This window comes from Eurosta solidaginis, chromosome 4 (genome assembly GCF_040869045.1).
Source record: "Eurosta solidaginis isolate ZX-2024a chromosome 4, ASM4086904v1, whole genome shotgun sequence".
NCBI classification, from domain to species: domain Eukaryota; kingdom Metazoa; phylum Arthropoda; class Insecta; order Diptera; family Tephritidae; genus Eurosta; species Eurosta solidaginis.
Genome location: NC_090322.1, coordinates 274,013,922 through 274,033,156, shown reverse-complemented (window position 1 = coordinate 274,033,156; position 19,235 = coordinate 274,013,922). Strand labels below are relative to the sequence as shown.

Here is a 19,235-nt window from a genome sequence, read left to right as displayed (position 1 = left end):
CAAGTTTTACTTACATTTTTGTAAAAATTCTGTTATAAATTAATAAAAAAATAAAAAGAAAATATTTTTCGGCCAACTAATTTGCAACTTAGAAAAACGGAACTACGATCGAAATGCAGAATACACAAAATCGAACGATTCGAAGTTGGATAGAACGAGATTGGAACACAGAATACCAAAATTGTCAAATCGTCTGAATAAATACAATAAATACTCCCCCTCCAGTGAAACGAAAAATTTATTTTTTAATTTTTTATTTACAGTTTATATTGATTACTATAATATTTAATGGTATACCAAATCGTGGTATATAACTTTGAATAAAAGTGTTTACCATAATATTTGTTGAAAGGACTTTAAGTGGATAAGCTTCAGGCCAACGTGAAAATCTATCAATAATTGTTAAAATAAGTATATGTAGGGTTATCTACTTTGTAAAATATACTTTAATTTTTGCCCCTATTACCGTTTACAACTCAACTTAGTTGGGTTGTAATTAAAACAACTCAACTCCTGTTTGGTATTACGAATTACAACTTATTTCAGTTGAAGCTGAATTGAGTTGCCAACTTCAGAAAGTGATGATTTGACAGATAAATGAACAGCTGATCAATTTGTGGCGGAAATTTAGGCATTTGCAAAAGTGATTTTGTTATTAAAAGCAAAACGGATATTATATGAAATCTATTTTATAATGGCAAAAATGTGGGCGATTGATATGTCGAGGAATACGGAAAACATTCGCGTGATCATTCCAATCCCTTAGAACCGCCAAGCACCAAGTAAGGAAATGTTTAAGTGACAAATGATGAGCTTCAAATGAACTTATTTTGCACATTTGAAAGGAAGCATTTTGCTCATTACTAAACACATTTAAGGATCATTTCCGCAAACGCGTTCGAGGGAAGGCTGTACCCCTATTTTAAAATTATGCGCCACGCTCAGATTCCTTGCTGATGGCAGCTATTAAAAATGATTTGGAAATGATTTTGGTATTGGACTGGTTTTAGATCTTATTGAGGAACATATTTGTGCGAAGTAGATTAAGACCCAAACACCAAAAATTGTATTTTACTATAAAACAGGACTCCCAGGAGTAGTGGGTAGTATCGATTGGACTCACGTTCGCATAATTTCACCTATTTTGGCTGCATCTGAACTGCGGCCAGCCTCGTCCGACTTCGGAATGTCGCTCCATAAAGTCAAAAAGTTATTCAATGTAATCCTTCGTTTAAACGTTGTTTTTTCTATAAATCTGTACAAAATTGTTGATTATTGTTTGATTAAAAAAGTTTAACTACCGGCTTTCAATTTTCTGTTTTTATTCGGTAACGTTTATGAGACCGTGCACCATCTAACTTTTATCAAAGGTGGTATCAAAAGACGTCATTCGATCTCCGTTTTTAGGATTTGAAAGCGGAAATTTAAAATTTTATTTCTGTCGAAAAATATTTACAAAAACCCACAAAATGGCCCCGAGAGGGTCCAAAATATGAGACCCGATCCATAGTTTTTTTGCACAGAACATTTTTCTGCGTTGGCGACTGTTGTAACACGCAATCCAATTATTTAAACGGCAATTGATATTAATTCATTTCTTTATTTCAAATAACTTACGTCTAAATGCAAAGAGTACATTTTTGTTAGAGACGAGCTATATCGTGAAAATCCTTACACATATAATCGATAATAAGGCGATGCCAGATTAGGCGATATAACAGCTCACCCCGCCTATTTATGCAAAGTTTGGATACAATTGAACATTCGATCTTTATACATTTTCGCTCACTTTTCTCCGTTCTTCTGTTACATTTGTGTTACATAAATGTTTCGTATATCTCTGTTCTTCATAACTAATAAATGATGACATTAAAAATTTTTTAACATCTAATGAAATTCAGGTATATTAAATCTTAGTTGTGTAAAGGTAAGCTTATGTATCTTATGCAGCATTTTCCCCTTTTTACTTAAAAGTTTTGTATTCTAATCGGGATGGTGCTTGGCGAACACTATTTGACCGCCTAATTGGCGGATTTCCTGCCCCAGGATCTTCAACCACTTCCGTATCAATTTCCTCATTTTGTATAGTGCCATTGATGTTACCATCGTCGACAAGTGTATGGTGTGGTCTATCCAAATTAACAATTTCAGAACCCACTGCACGAAGCTGATTCACATGACGTTTCCACAGTCTACCATCATCTAAAAGAACCATGAAGTGAACGGTGCCTAGGACTTCCGTAATTTTACCGAATTTCCATCTTTTATCTGATAGATAGTCCCTATCCGCGACTCTCTCCCCCAATTTAAATTTTGGTTCCTCAGATTTTTGTAAAACTTGTTTTTCTTCACCCTTACCTGAATCTTGCTTCTTTTCTGGTATCATCAAATCTAATCGGGACCTTATCTGTCGCCCAAAAACTAATTGCGATGGTGATTTGCCCGTAGAAGAATGTTTGGCTCGGCGGTATGCGAGGAGCACTTTGCATAACTCCTTTCTCATGTTCTGCTTATCGCAATCCAAGGATTTCAATTTTTCTTTAAGTGTTCGTACATAACGTTCTGCCTGGCCATTTGTGGCTGGGTGATATGGTGCTCCCATTTTGTGCAATATTCCGTTTTGCTTGAGAAAATTTTGAAATTCTCGCGATGTAAACTGCGTACCGTGGCCGCTGACGAGCACTCTATGAATTCCAAAAGAGCTAAAAATCTCTATGCATTTTTGTATAGTTGTCTCTGTAGTTTGATCGCGCACTAGGTGAATTTCTGGCCACTTCGAAAACGAGTTGACCATAACCAAAAAATTACATCTTTTAAATGGTCCAGCAAAATCAACGTGGACGCGGTCAAATGGTGCTTCTGCTGGTTTCCAACAATTAATGACCTTTGCGGGACTCGGACGGTATAGTTGACATTCTGAGCAGTTTTTTACCATCTCCTCAATTTCACCATCCATACCTTTCCACCAGCAATAAGCTCTTGCTAACTCCTTCATTTTAGTCATGCCAAAATGTACCGTGTGCAACTCACTCAGTACTTTCTTACGCAGCTTTCTAGGTACGTATACTCGTGAGCCTCTGAGTAAACAATTCTGTTGCAAAGAGAATTCTGTTTGTTCAATTCCAAATCGAACATGGGGTTCCGCCGTGGTTCCTAGCTTTAAGGCTTTTATCAAATTCGATACCTCCGTATCTAACTCCGTTGCCGCACCTAACTCTTTTACAGTTAACGGCAAGGTTTCAATTGCATTAATTTCAATAACATTGACTTCCTCTATGTTTGTGTATGTTTGTCCAGAGGGAAGTCTAGACATGGCGTCAGCATTCGCGTTATCAGCTGCCTTTCGGTACTGAATCTCGAAATCAAAAGATTCTAAAAAGATGGCATAGTGTTGCATCCTTGAAGCGTACGTAGGAAGTTGAAGTTAACGTAGGAAGTCCTTTCTTTGACGAAAAGATTTGGGTAAGTGGTTTATTATCCGTTACTAGGATAAATTTCCTCCCATACACATATTGGTGAAACTTTTTTATGCCAAAAATTATGGCATATGCTTCCCGATCGATTTGACTATACCTTTGTTGAACCAATGATAAGGTCTGCGAGGCATACTGTATAGGTCTCTCGGTTGCGTCAGGGTATCTATGACTTATTACCGCCCCCACTCCGTAGGGTGAGGCGTCGGTAGCAAGTATGAGTGGAAGTGTAGGGTCATAGTGCGTTAATACTACATCCGATCCGATTTGTTTTTTAATTTCCATGAAGGAATTTTCACACTTTTTGTCCCATAAAAACTTCACATTACTTTTCAACAGGTTATTTATGGGGTAGAGTATTGTACTCAAATTACGCAAAAATCTACCATAATAATTAACTAACCCCACCATAGCACGAACTTCGTCTTTATTCTGCGGCCGGCGCATATTTTGTATTGCATCAATCTTTTGTTGCATTTTGTGTATACCCTTACTGTCAATGACGTACCCACAGTACTCAATCTTGTCGGCCATAAATTCGCACTTATCATAATTTACTCTCATATCGTGTTCCTGCAATCGTTTCAACACTGCCTCTAAACGCTGTAAATGCATCTCATTATTTGATGTTGTAATTTTGATATCATCAATAAATACCGTTACGCCTTCAATGCCATGAAGTAATTTTTCAATTTCTCTTTGCCACCTTGCTGGGCCACTAGCGATACCATACCATAGCCGGGTGGGAGTATACAATCCCTTATGCGTGTTCAAAGTCAAAATACTACGGTCGTCTTCATGCACTTCCATTTGTAAGTATGCCTTTGTCAGATCTAATTTAGTAAATTTCTTTCCGCCAGCCATTGATGCAAACATTTCGTCAATCGTTGGCAAGGGATGTTCGTCTACTATCAAATTTGGGTTGACTGTGACTTTAGTGTCACCACATATTCTTACCCTATTGTCGCTTTTCTTAATGGCGACTATGGGCGTTGCCCAATCACTAGAATCGGCCTTCTCTAAAATTCCACTTGAAACTAATTCTTCAATTTCCTTCTCTATTGCGAATTTCAAGGAAAAGGGAACACGCCTTGGCTTAAGAAATACTGGTATAGTGTCTTTCCTAACTTTAATTCTCGCCTTTATTCCTTTAATTTTTCCTGCCGATTTCTCAAAAACCTTTTTATATTTTTTTACTACCTCGGTAAGGGTGATGTCTGCCGATGCGATGTTTGCCGAAATCTGCAACGTTTCGCTATCGGAGATCGTATCATTATTATAGCCCACGAAAATTTTACGCCAATTTAACTTAAGTACACTTAACCAGTCGCGAGACTGAAGATCCCGTATCTACCTCGAACTTAACATTATTATTGTTAACTAGGATGTTCGTACATATCTTCGAATTTGCAGTAATCTTACAACCTATGTTGCAAACTTCATCAACTACTTGATCTGCTTGATTTGTTTGAGCAGTTTTGCTTGATTTGACACATGCGCCTTAGATGCCCTTTTTTTTACAAAATAAACATACAGTATTTTTGTGCTTACATGTGGGCCCCATTACCACATCGATAACAATGGTTATTTTCACATACCTTCTTTTCGTTCTTGCTTAGATTTTTCTTTTTATTAATCTTACAGGATTTAGATTTTATACTATTTACCGCTTTTTGATGTTGCATTTCCACGCCACCTCGTTAAGAGAGCTCCATAGCAACTGCAGTACTGATGGCTGTCTCCAACGTTAACTTCTTTACTTCCAGTAGCCGGTTCTGTATCCGCTGGCTCCTTAAACCGAACACCAATTGATTGCGAAGCGCCGTGTCTAAGTATTCCCCAAACTTACATTTAATTGACAGCTTCCGTAGAGCGATTACAAAATCTCCCGCTGTCTCTCCCTCTTCTTGTTTCCGCAAATGGAACCGATAGTTTTCTACTATTTCCAGGGGATCTGGATCAAAATTCTCACTTAGTTTCGACACAATTTGTTGATATGTCAGCTGACTTGCTCTTGCCGAACTTATTTTATCACACAGCATATTGTATGTTCTTTGCCCCATCCCTGCAAAAATTGTTGGATCCACTGGAGTACTTACCAGTATACTCCACTGTAATGCAGCAATGGACCAACTCATGTTTCTATACGAACATATTGTAAGCCGATCATTGCTCGTTTTTAACGATTGTAATCACTACACGATGTTTATTGGACTGTGGGTACTCCATGGATTACTCTGATATAATGCGGAGCTGGAGTATATGGTCCAGTCCTAGGACATCGCAATGTGAATTGGACCATATTTTTTGTTTGAATTGTGGTTAATTTTGGAGCACTTGGTTGGTCCATAGCGAGTACTCCATACATGCATGCATGGAGTACTCGCGATTTTTGCAGGGATATAGTGCAATATCATGCTGACCTTTTTATTTTCCTCGCAGTCGAATATGTTGAACGCCATCTCCAGACGCTCCACCCATCGTGACCATGAACTCTGAGATGGATCAAATGTTTCCACCTGCATTGCCGCATGTGGCACTCGTGGCGTTGTACCTTGTGGGAGTGTCATTTTGTGAGGTTATGATTTAACCAATCCAGAAATTTGCAAACTAATGTAATGTAGCGTGGTAGATATTCCTAAATTGTTTATTTTTAAAAATTTGATTGCTCCACCTCGTCGCCAAAATGTTGTAACACGCAATCCAATTATTTAAACGACAATTGATATTAATTAATTTCTTTATTTCAAATAACTTATGTACGTCTAAATGCAAAGAGTACAATTTTGTTAGAGACGAGCTATATCGTGAAAATCCTTACACATATAATCGATAATAAGGCGATGCCAGATTAGCCGATATAACAGCGATCTTCGGCCACGATTTGTAAAAATAACCGTGGGTGAATCCAACGCCTTTCGGTATTAGTGTGTACAAAAAAATCTGTCAAAATTCCACAACCACATGAAAATTTGAACCTAAATGATATGACAGAAATTAAATTTTTAATTTTTGTTAAAAATTGGGTGGTGAACCGTCTTGTAAAACGTTACCTTTTTTTCAAAACAACTGCGAAATTGTATGAGACAACTGCTAGTAATCAGTTGTAAGATTTTGACGTCTTTAAAAACTACCCTGAAAAAATTGCGAGTAATCCATGCACGCATGTATAGAGTACTCGCTATGGACCAACCGAGTACTCCAAAATTAACTACAATTCATACAAAAAATATGGTCCAATTAACATTGCGATGTCCTAGGACTGGACCATATACTCCAGCCCCGGATTACATCAGAGTAATCCATGGAGTACTCACAGTCCAATAAACATCGTATAGTGATTACAATCATTAAACACGAGCAATGATCGGTTTACAATGTGTTCGTGTAGAAACATGAGTTGGTCCATTGTTGCATTACAGTGGAGTATAATGGTAAGTACTCCAGTCGACCACATGATCCAACGATTTTTGCAGGGTACACCAACACAAGGTTGTAAACGGTAATGCCACAAAAAGTTGTTAGACTAGACAACTCAACCGAGATTTTTTGACAGGTTTAGTTGTAATCTGTAATACCAAATTGCGAAATTTCAACCCAACCGGAGTTGAGCTGTAAACGGTAATAGGGGCATTTGTAAATTATTTTTATGTTATATTACTTTTAATCTTATTTCAAAATGAAAATTTTCTAATCAGTTATCTTTAAAATTTTTAAAAGTGAATATAATAAATAATAAATAAAAAAAATTTATTTAAATATATAGTTTTATTTTAAACTATAACCATCAATCACACCCAGCGGGTTAGGGGGCTTAGAATATACCCGCGGCAGGTATGCAGGTAGGGGGTTGGAGGGTGTTGTAGCCTAGAAGGTTTCATGTGTTCATACCAAATCGTTTCCGAGATAGTCGGGCTAGTACCCCAAAGCCTTCGGGGAGTTTCCTTATCACTAAAACAACAAAAAAAAAAAAAACAACAGGCGTACCATTACCTACAACTTCAGGCTTTTTGCAGAGCAGCAAGTGAGCTAGTTCCAAAGTTAGTATCTAAGAGTTCAGGAGGAGGGTAACATTTTTTCCAGAAAAAAAGTCGCTATAAAATTTACAAATGGTTTCCAAATTGTTTTATTACTAGTTGAATTCTGTAATTCAGTATCATCTTAAGGCTCTAAATTTGAGTTTCCTATTAGAGACAATTTCTTGAGATGATTTCGGTATTCGAACTCACTACATCAACAAAATTCACCAAAGATACAACCATTGAACAAATAATGCTTGCTTGCTTAGGCCCGGTTTTTCGGTACAAGTTCAACTCAGTTTGTCAGTTAAACTACGCTTCAACTTATTCTGCAGTTTTTCAGTCTACTTTAACTGAAGTTGAGCTTAAGCGGCCAATGTGGCTGGCATTTGGGATTGAGTACCATTGAAACTTAACCATCAAAAACTTTAGAATCAAGTTTTTTCAATTAGAAGAAAATTGTTCTAAGCGGGGTCGCTCCTCGGCAGTGTTTGGCAAGCGCTCCGCGTGTATTTCTGCCATGAAAAGCTCTCAGTGAAAAGTCATCTGCCTTGCAGATGCCGTTCGGAGTCGGCATAAAACATGTGCGGCTCGGCCTTAGATTTCTTCGGAGGTTATCGCGCCTTACATTTATTTTTTTAAGTATTGTTTTCAATAAAACCGTTTCACTTAAAATTTTTTTTTATTTTATTTCTTTTTCAAGTTTTTAGTCTTTATTTAATTGCCTATTATTTCCTATTCTATTACAAGAAATCTTTCCTGACAATTTGTTACAATCTAAGTCCTCAATGCATAATCCTTCCAAAGACTTTACTCGACTCCACGTATGCCAGTCCTTCCTCCAACTCCAAAATATTTTGATGTCACTTCTACCGGACTGTATGTAATATTTGTTCCAAATATGAGCCAAAACAGACCAAAAATAAGATTTGTTGTGAATATCTCGATACTTGCGTCACCTAACGGTTTTTTTTTTCATAGGTCGCTTTTTATTCTTGTATGTATTAAGTGTTCCAAATATGAGCCAAATCGGACCACAAATACGATTTTTGTGAATAGCTCGATCCTTGCGCCACCTAGCAGCGATTTTTTTCATAGGTCCCTTTATATTCTTGTATGTATTATGTGTTCCAAATATGGACCTAATCGGTCCACAAATACGATTTTTTTAATATTTCGATCCTTGCGCGACCTAGCGGCGAGTTTTTTCATAGGCCGCTTTCTATACATGTATGTATTAAAAATAAGGCCGAGCTTCTCTTCCAATTTACGTCGTGCTCCTATTTCTTTTTTCCTACAAATTGGCGGGATGGGACCTACTTGTTTTATTCCGACTCCGAACGGCATCTGCAAAGCAGATGAGTTTTCATAGAGAGCTTTTCATGGCATAAATACACTCGGAGTGCTTGCCAAACACTGCCGAGGGGCGACCCACTTAGAAAAATGTTCTTCTAATTGAAAAAACTTGCTTCTAAAGGTTTTGATGGTGCTTTTCCCGGGGCGTGAACCCAGGATATTCGGTGTGGTAGGCGGAGCACGCTACCATCACACCACGGCGGCCATGTTCCAAATATGAGCCAAATCGGCCACAAATACGATTTTTTTGAATATCTCGATCCTTGCGCCACCTATCGGAGTTTTTTCTTATTATTGCATTGTCATCGGGTTCTAAACTACATATATTCCAAGTTTCAAGCTTGTAGCTTATCGGGAAGTTACTTAAATTTCAATTACAAAATTCGTGCCGGCCAACCAGTCAGCCAGCCAGCCTGTTAGTCAAGCTAAATAAAGGCGTTTAATAAAAGTATGATACAAAGACCAAAATATAAGACTAAAAAAAAAATAAATGTAAGGCGCGATAACCTCCGAAGAGATCTAAGGCCGAGCTTCTCTTCCAATTTGCGTCGTGCTCCTCTTGATTTTCCCTACAAATTGGCCGGACGGGACCTACATGATTTTATGCCGACTCCGAACGGCATCTGGAAGGCAGATGAGTTTTCACTGAGAGCTTTTCATGGCAGAAATACACCCGGAGCGCTTGCCAAACACTGCCGAGGGGCGACCCCGCTTAGAAAAATTTTCTTCTAATTGAAAACCCTTATTTCTAAAATTTTTGATGTTCCTTTGCCCGGGGTTTGAACCCAGGGCATCCGGTGTGGTTGGCAGAGCACGCTACCATCACACCACGGTGGCCGCCAAAAAATATAAGACTAGCTTTATATAAATCAGACCTGTTAAATAATGATTATTTTCTTCAAAAGCCAGCTAACATGCCATTATTTCCATTTTCCAATTGATTGAAAGAAATCATGATTTTTTACGATTATCGAAAAAAATCAAAAAGTAAAATTAGCTATTTCTGAGTACTTTTGCTTTTATGATTATCTTTTCATTTTTTTCAATAATGGTAAAAAATTAATCTGTTTTTTTTTTATTTTTTTGTAATGATAGTCAATTAGTAATTGCTTTTTTCGGAAAGCAATTGACATAATCATCGGCAATTAAAATAGAAATTTAATTAATTACTATTCCTAACTCAAATTAAACAGGTCTGATATAAACAGACCAAAGCAAGAGAAGATGTGCCCTTAAAGAATGTCCTGATAAATTTTGATGCAATATTTCAAGGACGTTGTAAATGGGCTTATCTAGCTACCTTCATGTTTTTAACAAAGTTACTGTAAGCTCAGCTCCAAAAGGATCTTTTTTAATTTGATAGTAAAGTGTGTATCTTAATAAATGGTATTTGAACTGTACTCACCTGCACGCGCAGCGGATGTATCATTAATAGGGGTAGAATATAAGATCTGGTTGGCAACACTTCCGATAGAGACATTCCCATTTTGGTAACAGCCTGGCATATAAACGCAGCCAAGTAACGATGAAGTGGAAAATGAAATGAAGCCTGCATCATTTCGTCCTACATTGAATAAAAGATCAATTAATAAAATATGTAGGTAGGTTAGGGTGGTCCTTATAAATCAAATAAACGATGTTTTTAGGCAGATAAGACGATAACGAGTTGACGTGAATACCCCCACCCCATAGTGTTTCAATTGTAAAATGAAAAAATTAAATTTGAATCAAAATTGTTGAGTCTACATAGAGGCATACTTTGACCCCTGCGACACCACTTATCTATTTCAGTTAGTAAACCAATTCCTACTTTTTGTTCTTTATACTCAGCTGAGCAGAGCTCACAGAGTACATTAATTTTGTTGGCATAACTGTACCCCGTAAAGGCATAAACTAATCGAGATAGATATAGACTTCTATATATCAAAATGATCTGGGCGAAAAAAAAAATTCATTTAGCCATGTCCCTGGACCTAGACAACGGCAGGGGCATCACAATATACACCGACGGCTCAAAAATTGAAAAGGGAAGTGGAGCTGGGATGTACTCAACACATCTACAGCTAAGCCAATCATTCCGAATTCCTGACGCATGCAGTGTATTCCAAGCCGAGGTCTCCAACACCAACGTAACAATCTTTGTGGACAGCCAAGCCGCCTTAAGGGCATTAGAGTACAACATGATAAAATCGGACATCGTGTGGAGGTGTAGAGCATGTCTGGCTTCTATAAGTCATCTCAATGTCTCCTTTTGCAGGGTTCCTAGGCACAGCGGCATTGAAGGGAATGAACTCGCGGATGAGATGGCTAGGAAAGGTTCCGACTTAGACACTAGTGAGGTGGACAGCTCCGTCCGACCGCCGCTGAGTTGTCTCCTAGGGAGAATCGGCGTATATGAGAACAGGGCAACGGACTCGCTATGGACCAATAGGGTTGACTGCGAACTGTAAGATGAGGAGGAAAAGGAGTCGATCTACCAATTTCTCTGCCGATGCCCGGCGCTTCAAAGAAAAAGGCTCAGATTTCTGGGCTCACGCTCTTTCGACACCCTGGCAGAGGTTGGGGAGGTGGACGTCTCGCTTCTTCTTGCGTTCATCAGGAAAAGCAAGTGGTTCGTTGAGGACCGCTAGGAGGGAGTGGGGCTAAACGAATTTGCCGCCCAACCCAAATCAAAACAAACAGGGAAAAGACTAAACAAGATTTAAACAGCAAAGTAGATCCTAAAAATTTAAAAATTTCGAATATCGCATCAAAAAGCAACGGTGTAATGGTAATTCACAGTGAAAATATTGATGAACGTGAAAGAACGTGAAAATAATATTGGAAAAGATTACGAAATTAAGGTGCCAAACATGATTCGCCCAAGCTCAATTGTGAAAGGTGTAAATATTCAAGTTGATAATGCTGAGTTGATTGAGAGAATAAAAATACAAAACGCTCACATAAGCGAAAGTGCATTATAAGTTGTGAAGAAAATAGAAAGAAAACGAGGCAATGCAATAGTTTTTGACGTTATAATACAAGCTGAAAAAGAGGACTTTTCAAAGATACTTGCTGCAGAACGAGTAAATATCCGTTGGGAAAGATGTAAAGTGTACGGAATGCAAAAATGGGGAAGCCTGTCATAAATGCCATGCCAGCCATAATTCAAAAACGTGTAATGAAAATCCCATAAATAAATGTTTAAATTGTATTAAAGTAAAGGAAAAGTTAAACCTGCCATTAGACATAAATCATGATACATTTGACAAAGAATGTCCTTGCTATGTGAACAAATTGCAAAAAAGAAAAAGTAAGCTCGGGTATTAGCAACTAAAAAATTATGAGGTCATCAATCTAAAAGATAACATTAAGCAGCGAAAGTTGAAAAATAAAATAAAGTACATATACCTTAATATAAACAGTATCACAGCCAATAAGGAAGAAGTTGAAAGAATGATAGAAGAAGCTCCAAATTTTGTTTTTTTGTACAGGGACTCATACCACAGAGAATATCAGTGATTCAGAGCTTAATATTGTTGGTTATAACCATGCAATGTGTGATTCACACAGCCGACACACAGGTGCTGTATTGATATATATTCATAAATTGATTAGCTTCAAAGTAATATACAACAGTAATATAAACAACTAGCAGACCCGGCAGACGTTGTTCTGCCCTAAATTTGGCCTATCTGCATATATTTTAATAAGCTTTTTCCGTCTAACTCTGCCCTATCCCTCTACACTTTTTCCTAATCTTCTTCCTAATCACCTCCATCTTCGTCTCATTCTATGTCTTTCTCAGTCTCCTTCTCTCTTTTCTCTTCTCTCAAGTTTTTCTCCTTCTTCTTCATCTCTTATTGCTAGTCCCAGAGGGTGGTATGTATTTTGTTCCAGTCCCACTCCGAGTCTCAGTCTCAGTCCAAGTCCTAGTCCTAATCCCAGTCCCAGTCCGTCTCTGGTATACTTCCCCGAAAAGAGCATCGTAAATACTAATATAGGCAAATTTATATATGAAATTTCAGGCAAATCAAATAGGACGTATGTAAATAGGTATGTGGGTATTATTAATTATTGTCTTTATTTCGGCTTCGCATGCATATTTATCAGTCTTGTCAGGTTGATGCGACTAAATCGAATATCACAATGAACTTTAGAGCTCTCAGTAACAGCTTTCATTTGATATCCACAATACACACACATTCTAGGGGTATCCGGGTCCAAGTTTTGGCCTATATCTCGAGACCCTAGTCACTCAGCGGTGTAAAACTTACTCTGTACTAAAGCATACATCAACAGCTTCAATTTGATACCCATAATGTAAAAACACATTCTAGGGGTACCCGGGTCCACGTTTTGGGCTATATCTCGAGACCCTAGCCTCCCAGTTGTATGAAAATTATCCTTTACTATAGCACTCATCAACAGTTTTCATTTGATATCCATATTGTATAAATACATTCTAGGGGTACCCGGGTCCACGTTTTGGGCTATATCTCGAGACCCTCGCCTCCCAGTTGTATGAAAATTATCCTGTACTATAGCACTCATCAACAGTTTCCATTTGATATCCACATTGTATAAACACATTTCAGGGGTACCCGGGTCCACGTTTTGGGCTATATCTCGAGACCCCAGCCTCCCAGTTGTATGAAAATTATCCTGTACTATAGCACTCATCAACAGCTTTCATTTGATATCCATATTGTATAAACACATTTCAGGGGTACCCGGGTCCACGTTTTGTGCTATATATCGAGACCCTAGCCTCCCAGTTGTATGAAAATTATCCTGTACTATAGCACTCATCAACAGCTTTCATTTTATATCCATATTGTATAAACACATTCTAGGGGTACCTGGGTCCGATTTTTGGACTATATCTCGAGACCCTAGTCACCCAGGGGTATGAAAATTATTCTGTACTATAGCACACATCAACAGCTTTCATTTGATATCCATATTGTATAAACACATTCTAGGAGTACCCGGGTCCACGTTTTGGCCTATATCCCCAGACTCTAGTCACCCAGGGGTATGAAAATTATTCTGTACTATAGCACACATCAACAGCTTTCATTTGATATCCATATTGTATAAACACATTCTAGGGGTACCCGGGTCCACGTTTTGATCTCAAGACCCTAGGCACGTAGCGAAAAAAGGTAGACGTCGGCCGATTCTCAGACCTACCCAATATGCTCACAAAATTTCATGAGAATCGGTTCAGCCGTTTCGGAGGAGTTAAGCCTCTAAAACCGTGACAGAAGAATTGTATATATTAGATTTTTCTAAAAAAAAAACCTAACTCAAGAATGGCTAAACCGATTTGGGATTTCAAAATCAACTAACCATCATCATCTCTCCTTCCTGTATCTTTCCTAAAAATTTCATGGCAATCTTTCTATCTGTTCTCGAGTTATGGAGTGACAATCAAAATGTACACTTCTTTTTATATATAGATAATATGTGGTGTGTTGTGCTGAAAACAACGAGAAGCACAATTGAGTGGCAAATTGGTGTAGTATACCATTCACCGAATACAAGCGATGCTGGGTTCATTAGATACATAGGTGAAGTGCTGGACGAATATTTTAATGAAAATGGAAACAATGTCATTATTGGTGATTTCAATATAAACATGAATGTAAGGTCAACTTACTCAAACCAGCTAAACCAAACATTCACATCAATGTCAATGAGACAGTTAATCAATTTGAATACAAGAATAACCGAATCATCACAAACCAAAATATACCTCTATAGCAATAGCGGTGATATCGAAATACAAAACTTAGAGAATCAGAGAATAACAGATCATGAAACAATTTGTATCAAACTGCCTGTACAAAAAAACGACAAAATGAGAGTGTATGATAACCGCTTATGCTGGGACGGGGGAAAATTTATTAAATCACCTTAGGAATTATAATCTGGCCGAACTTACAAACTGTGACATCGATGAGAAAGTCATAGTCATAAATAACATTTTGGAAGACATAACGGATACGATAATATTTGAAAAGCAAGTTCAAATCAAACTAATGAATAAGTGGTACGATTGTGAACTTACAGAACTGAACAAGCAAAAATATGAACTTCACAAGTTGGCAAAGATATCAAACTCATGTGAGAATTACAATGATATAAAACGACACTACAAAAGAGTAATCAAGCTTAAAAAGAAGAAATACATGGACAATAAAATTACAATCAACAGTAACAACCAACGGCTGATGTGGAAATGTCTAAAAGATGATGTAAATATCAACAACGAGAATTCTCAAATAAAACGAGTTTTTATAAACAACACTTATGTTGAGGAAGATTATGAAATTGCAAGACAATTAAATCGGTTTTTTGTTGAAAGTATAAGAATAATACGTAGTATTATTGAAACCATTATGCCAGTTGAACCTCAGCTTCAGACATAAATAGAAATTTATTTGAACTTAAAAATGTAAGTGTGGATCAGTTCTTGCGTACAGCGGCAACATAACAAAATAAATATGGTGGAAAAAACTTATTAACAGAGGGTGTCGTCAAAGATAGTATGGTATACTTAGGATACTATTATACTAGCATAGTTAATGAAAGCTTTAAAAGCGGTGTTTTTCCAGCATGCTGGAAAACGTCTCCAATTATACCAGCTGAGAACGTTAAAGGAACAGTAAAACCAGAAGAAATACGGCCAATAAATACGTTACCTAGCGATGAAAAAATAATAGAGAAAATTGTAAAAGAACAACTGCTAGAATATGTAAATAAATATGAAATTATTATTAGCGAGCAATCAGGGTTTAGATCAAAACACTCCTGTGAAACCGTACTGAACATGGTGATAGCAGAGTGGAAAGAAGGAATGTCTTGCAAACTAGTAACAGTCTCAGTTTTTCTTGACCTTAAAAGAGCTTTTGAAACTATTGATAGAGATATGATGTTCAGGAAATTATATAACATCGGCGTCCGGAATACAGCTTTAAAGTGGTTCAGAAGCTATCTTACAGGAAGAAAACAGAAAACTTTAATTAGGAACGTGACATCTCCTGAAATAGAAGTTGAAATAGGTTTACCACAGGGATCAGTACTAGCCGCGATTCTGTTCATAATATACATAAATGATATTAAAACTTGTTTGAGCCACTGTAAAATAAGACTATTTGCAGATGATGCATTGTTGACGATAAGTTGTCCATCCATAACTGAGGCCATATCAAAAATACAAGCGGATATAGACTCTGTATATAAATGGCTATGTCAAAAAAAGCTCAAAATTAATATTGAGAAAACAAAATGGATGGTTATGAGTAAAATACACTCTGGAGTTGGCAATGTAACCCTAAAAATAGCAAATATCCCATTAGAAAGAATAAACCAAATAAAATACTTAGGAGTTATAATAGACGAAGGATTAAAGTTTGATGAGCATCTTAAATATGTAGAGGGGAAAGTTTCAAAGAAGATAGGTTTTATGATACGGACGTGGAAGCACGTAAGCCGATACTATAAAACAATGGTTTATAAGTCTATCGTTGAACCTCATTTTATATATTGCCCAACGATTCTATTTACAATAGCTGATTCAAGGATAAATATTTTGCAGAAAAAACAAAATACGGTGATGCGATTTATTCTAAAGAAGCGTTTTCATACTCCCATACAAGAGCTACTAAACAGCTTGAACTGGCTTAGTGTAAAACAGCTTGTGTTATATTATACTTTGAAGTTCATACACAACATGAAATTAGGAAACCTACCAAATTATCTAAATGATCGTGTAAAATACAACAACGATGTCCATAACTATAACACAAATAACAAAAATAATTTCCACTTGCCAATTGTAAAATCCGAATTTGATAAAAATTGTATATATTTTGAGGGATTAAGAGAATACAATGAACTTCCTAAGGACTTAAAAGATGGTAAAAATATGAAAGAGTTCAAGAGGCTGTTATACGAATATTGTAAAGGAGTACCTATTAGGTAAAAAAGAAATACATTTTATAACTCAAAATTAATTATGCAAAATCCAAAGACTGTATAATGTATAAATGTGATCTCATAGATCTAATCTAAGTCTAAAGACTGTAATAAATAAAATAACTAACTAACCCTGTACTTACTGAGGCCACTCACAATGGACAAAAATGTCTCCGAGTGGAAATGTGGCGCTTCCCAAGTCAGTCGGTTCTATGTACCGGAGCGACTCGGGATTTTTCCCGACCAAGGAGTGTCATTTCAGTGCAACCCTATTTAATTTGTTGCGTCCCTCCCACAAAATGTCATCTTCCCAGCAGCTCCTTGCAGCGGGACTGCTCCATATTCTCTTGCTCCGGGAAGGTATCGATCCCAATCCGGGTCCGTCTCCTGACCCCGGTCCTGAGAAATGGTTTTGCTGCATCTGCCGGAAAAGAATCTTTTTAGGACGGTCATACTCTTGTCAGTGTGTCTCGGGTAAGGTATGGTTGCATCGGGCAAGTTGTTCTGGGCTAGATCCCAAAACCAGACGTCCACGTAACTTCTATAAATCTTTTGCGGCTCCTTGCTGTTCACGCCCTAGGACGCCCCGTAGGCTGCGCCTTAGCGCCCCCACTACCTTCCAGCAGCCCGCTGCTCAGCAAGCCACAACAAGTAACCGATGCTGCTCGCGCCCCACGGCGCCACCAACTCATACGGCTGCTCCCACTTATACCTACAATCTCCGTAGTGGAGTCGGGAGCAATGCCGATCATCAGCGCCTGTCCCGTATTCTCCCCCCTCTTTTCCGGCAGCAATTGTGTAGGTCAGGGAAACAGACTCTTAATCCCTACATCCCTTTGCACTGTTTGCCAGCACAGAATATACATATATGTTTGCGACATTCGCCCAATGCTGCTCCTGCAATGGACGGGGCCACTTTCCTAGATGCTCTGGTCTCCGCGACGGCAACCCCTAGACGGGTTTCATTGCGCCATGTTGCCAGGCGGCATTCCCAAATACACCGGATACCCCAAAGCTTACCCAAGGACGCCCAGTCCCAGGGCCACAACATCAGCTGCGTCCTAGCCTACCACAACCCAGGCGTAGTCACCCGTCACTTACTCCCAGAGTGACGACGTCCCCCCCCCCCCCCCCCCCCTATGCACTTCAGAATTCTGCAGTTAAACTGTAATGGATTAACTGGGAAGATCACGGAGATAGTCGATTTCATGAAGCGGCACAACATCCGCATTGCTGCCATTCAAGGGACTAAACTCACAGCAAGATCTGCACTGCAGACCTGTTCTGGATATAATGTCCACAGAAAAGATCATGAGAGCGGAAATGGAGGCGGCCTCGCGTTTATCATACACCACTCTGTGCAATATCATATAATTGATCCCAACATCGACCGACAGGACAGTGTCCTGGATCTATCCGGTCAGGCGATGTAAGCTTAGAAATCGTCAACATCTATATCCCTTCTGTCACCACGATCTATGGCATTCTAACCTACAGGCGGACAGCACGGGTGAGATGGTGGCGGACCAAATAAAGGAAACGATGTTCTACACGATAAAAGGAGACGCCCTCACTCGTAAGGTAGGAAGCTGTCACAGTTCGCCAGATTTATCCATGGTGAGCGCAGGACTCGTAAACTGCGTCAACTGGCAACCGATGGTAACATTGGCATCTGTTTACCTACCCATATTCCTTTCGCTCGTCAAGGCTAATCTGTCCGGTCAGGCGGTGCAAACCTAGAAATCATCAACATCTACATCCCTCCTGCCACCTGTTGCCCCAGTGGATACCGCCCTAATATCAGCGCCTTACTCACTGGCAACAATCGCATTATCTTAGGCGATTTCAATGCCCATCACGATCTATGGCATTCAAACTTGCGGGCGGACAGTAGGGGTGAGATGTTGGCCGATGAAATAGAAGAAACGACGTTCTGCACAATAAACGGAGACGCCCCCACACGTATGGTAGGAAGCTGTCACAGTTCGCCGGATATTTCAATCGTGAGCGCAGAACTCGTAAACTGCGTCAACTGGCAGCCGATGGTAGCATTGGCATCCGACCACCTGCCTATACTTATTTCGCTCGAGCGCACCGCTGACTTCATCGTCACAGAAAAACGCACTTTCATAAACTATAAAAGAAGGAAGGTGGGACGAATACAATTTACAGACAACCGCTTTGCTTCCCTCCCTTCCACAAGGTCATTGAATCCGCCTCGGCTCGTTTCATTCCCGCCGGTAGAATTCCCGAAATTCGGCCCCACTTCCCGGCGGAGGCCGCAAATTTAGCGAGAGAACATGACTTTATAAGACAGCTCGATCCCGGCGACCCCCAATTAAGGGATAGAAAGCAACGCATCAGATTGCTTGTGGATGAACACAAGCGGGCGAAATGGGAGGAGCACCTAAGCGGTTGTAAC

The 19,235-nt window shown here is 38.8% G+C and overlaps 1 protein-coding gene across 2 annotated transcripts in view; it reads right to left on the bottom strand.

Annotated features, from left to right (window-relative positions):
* Positions 1–19,235, bottom strand: part of Ubr3 (Ubr3 ubiquitin ligase) — a 149,546-nt gene that overhangs the window by 72,941 nt on the left and 57,370 nt on the right. For both annotated transcript variants that reach the window (XM_067786264.1, XM_067786265.1), the window contains exon 6: positions 10,254–10,412. In XM_067786264.1, coding sequence (XP_067642365.1) covers positions 10,254–10,412 — 159 coding nt within the window. The remainder of the gene's footprint in view (positions 1–10,253; positions 10,413–19,235) is intronic.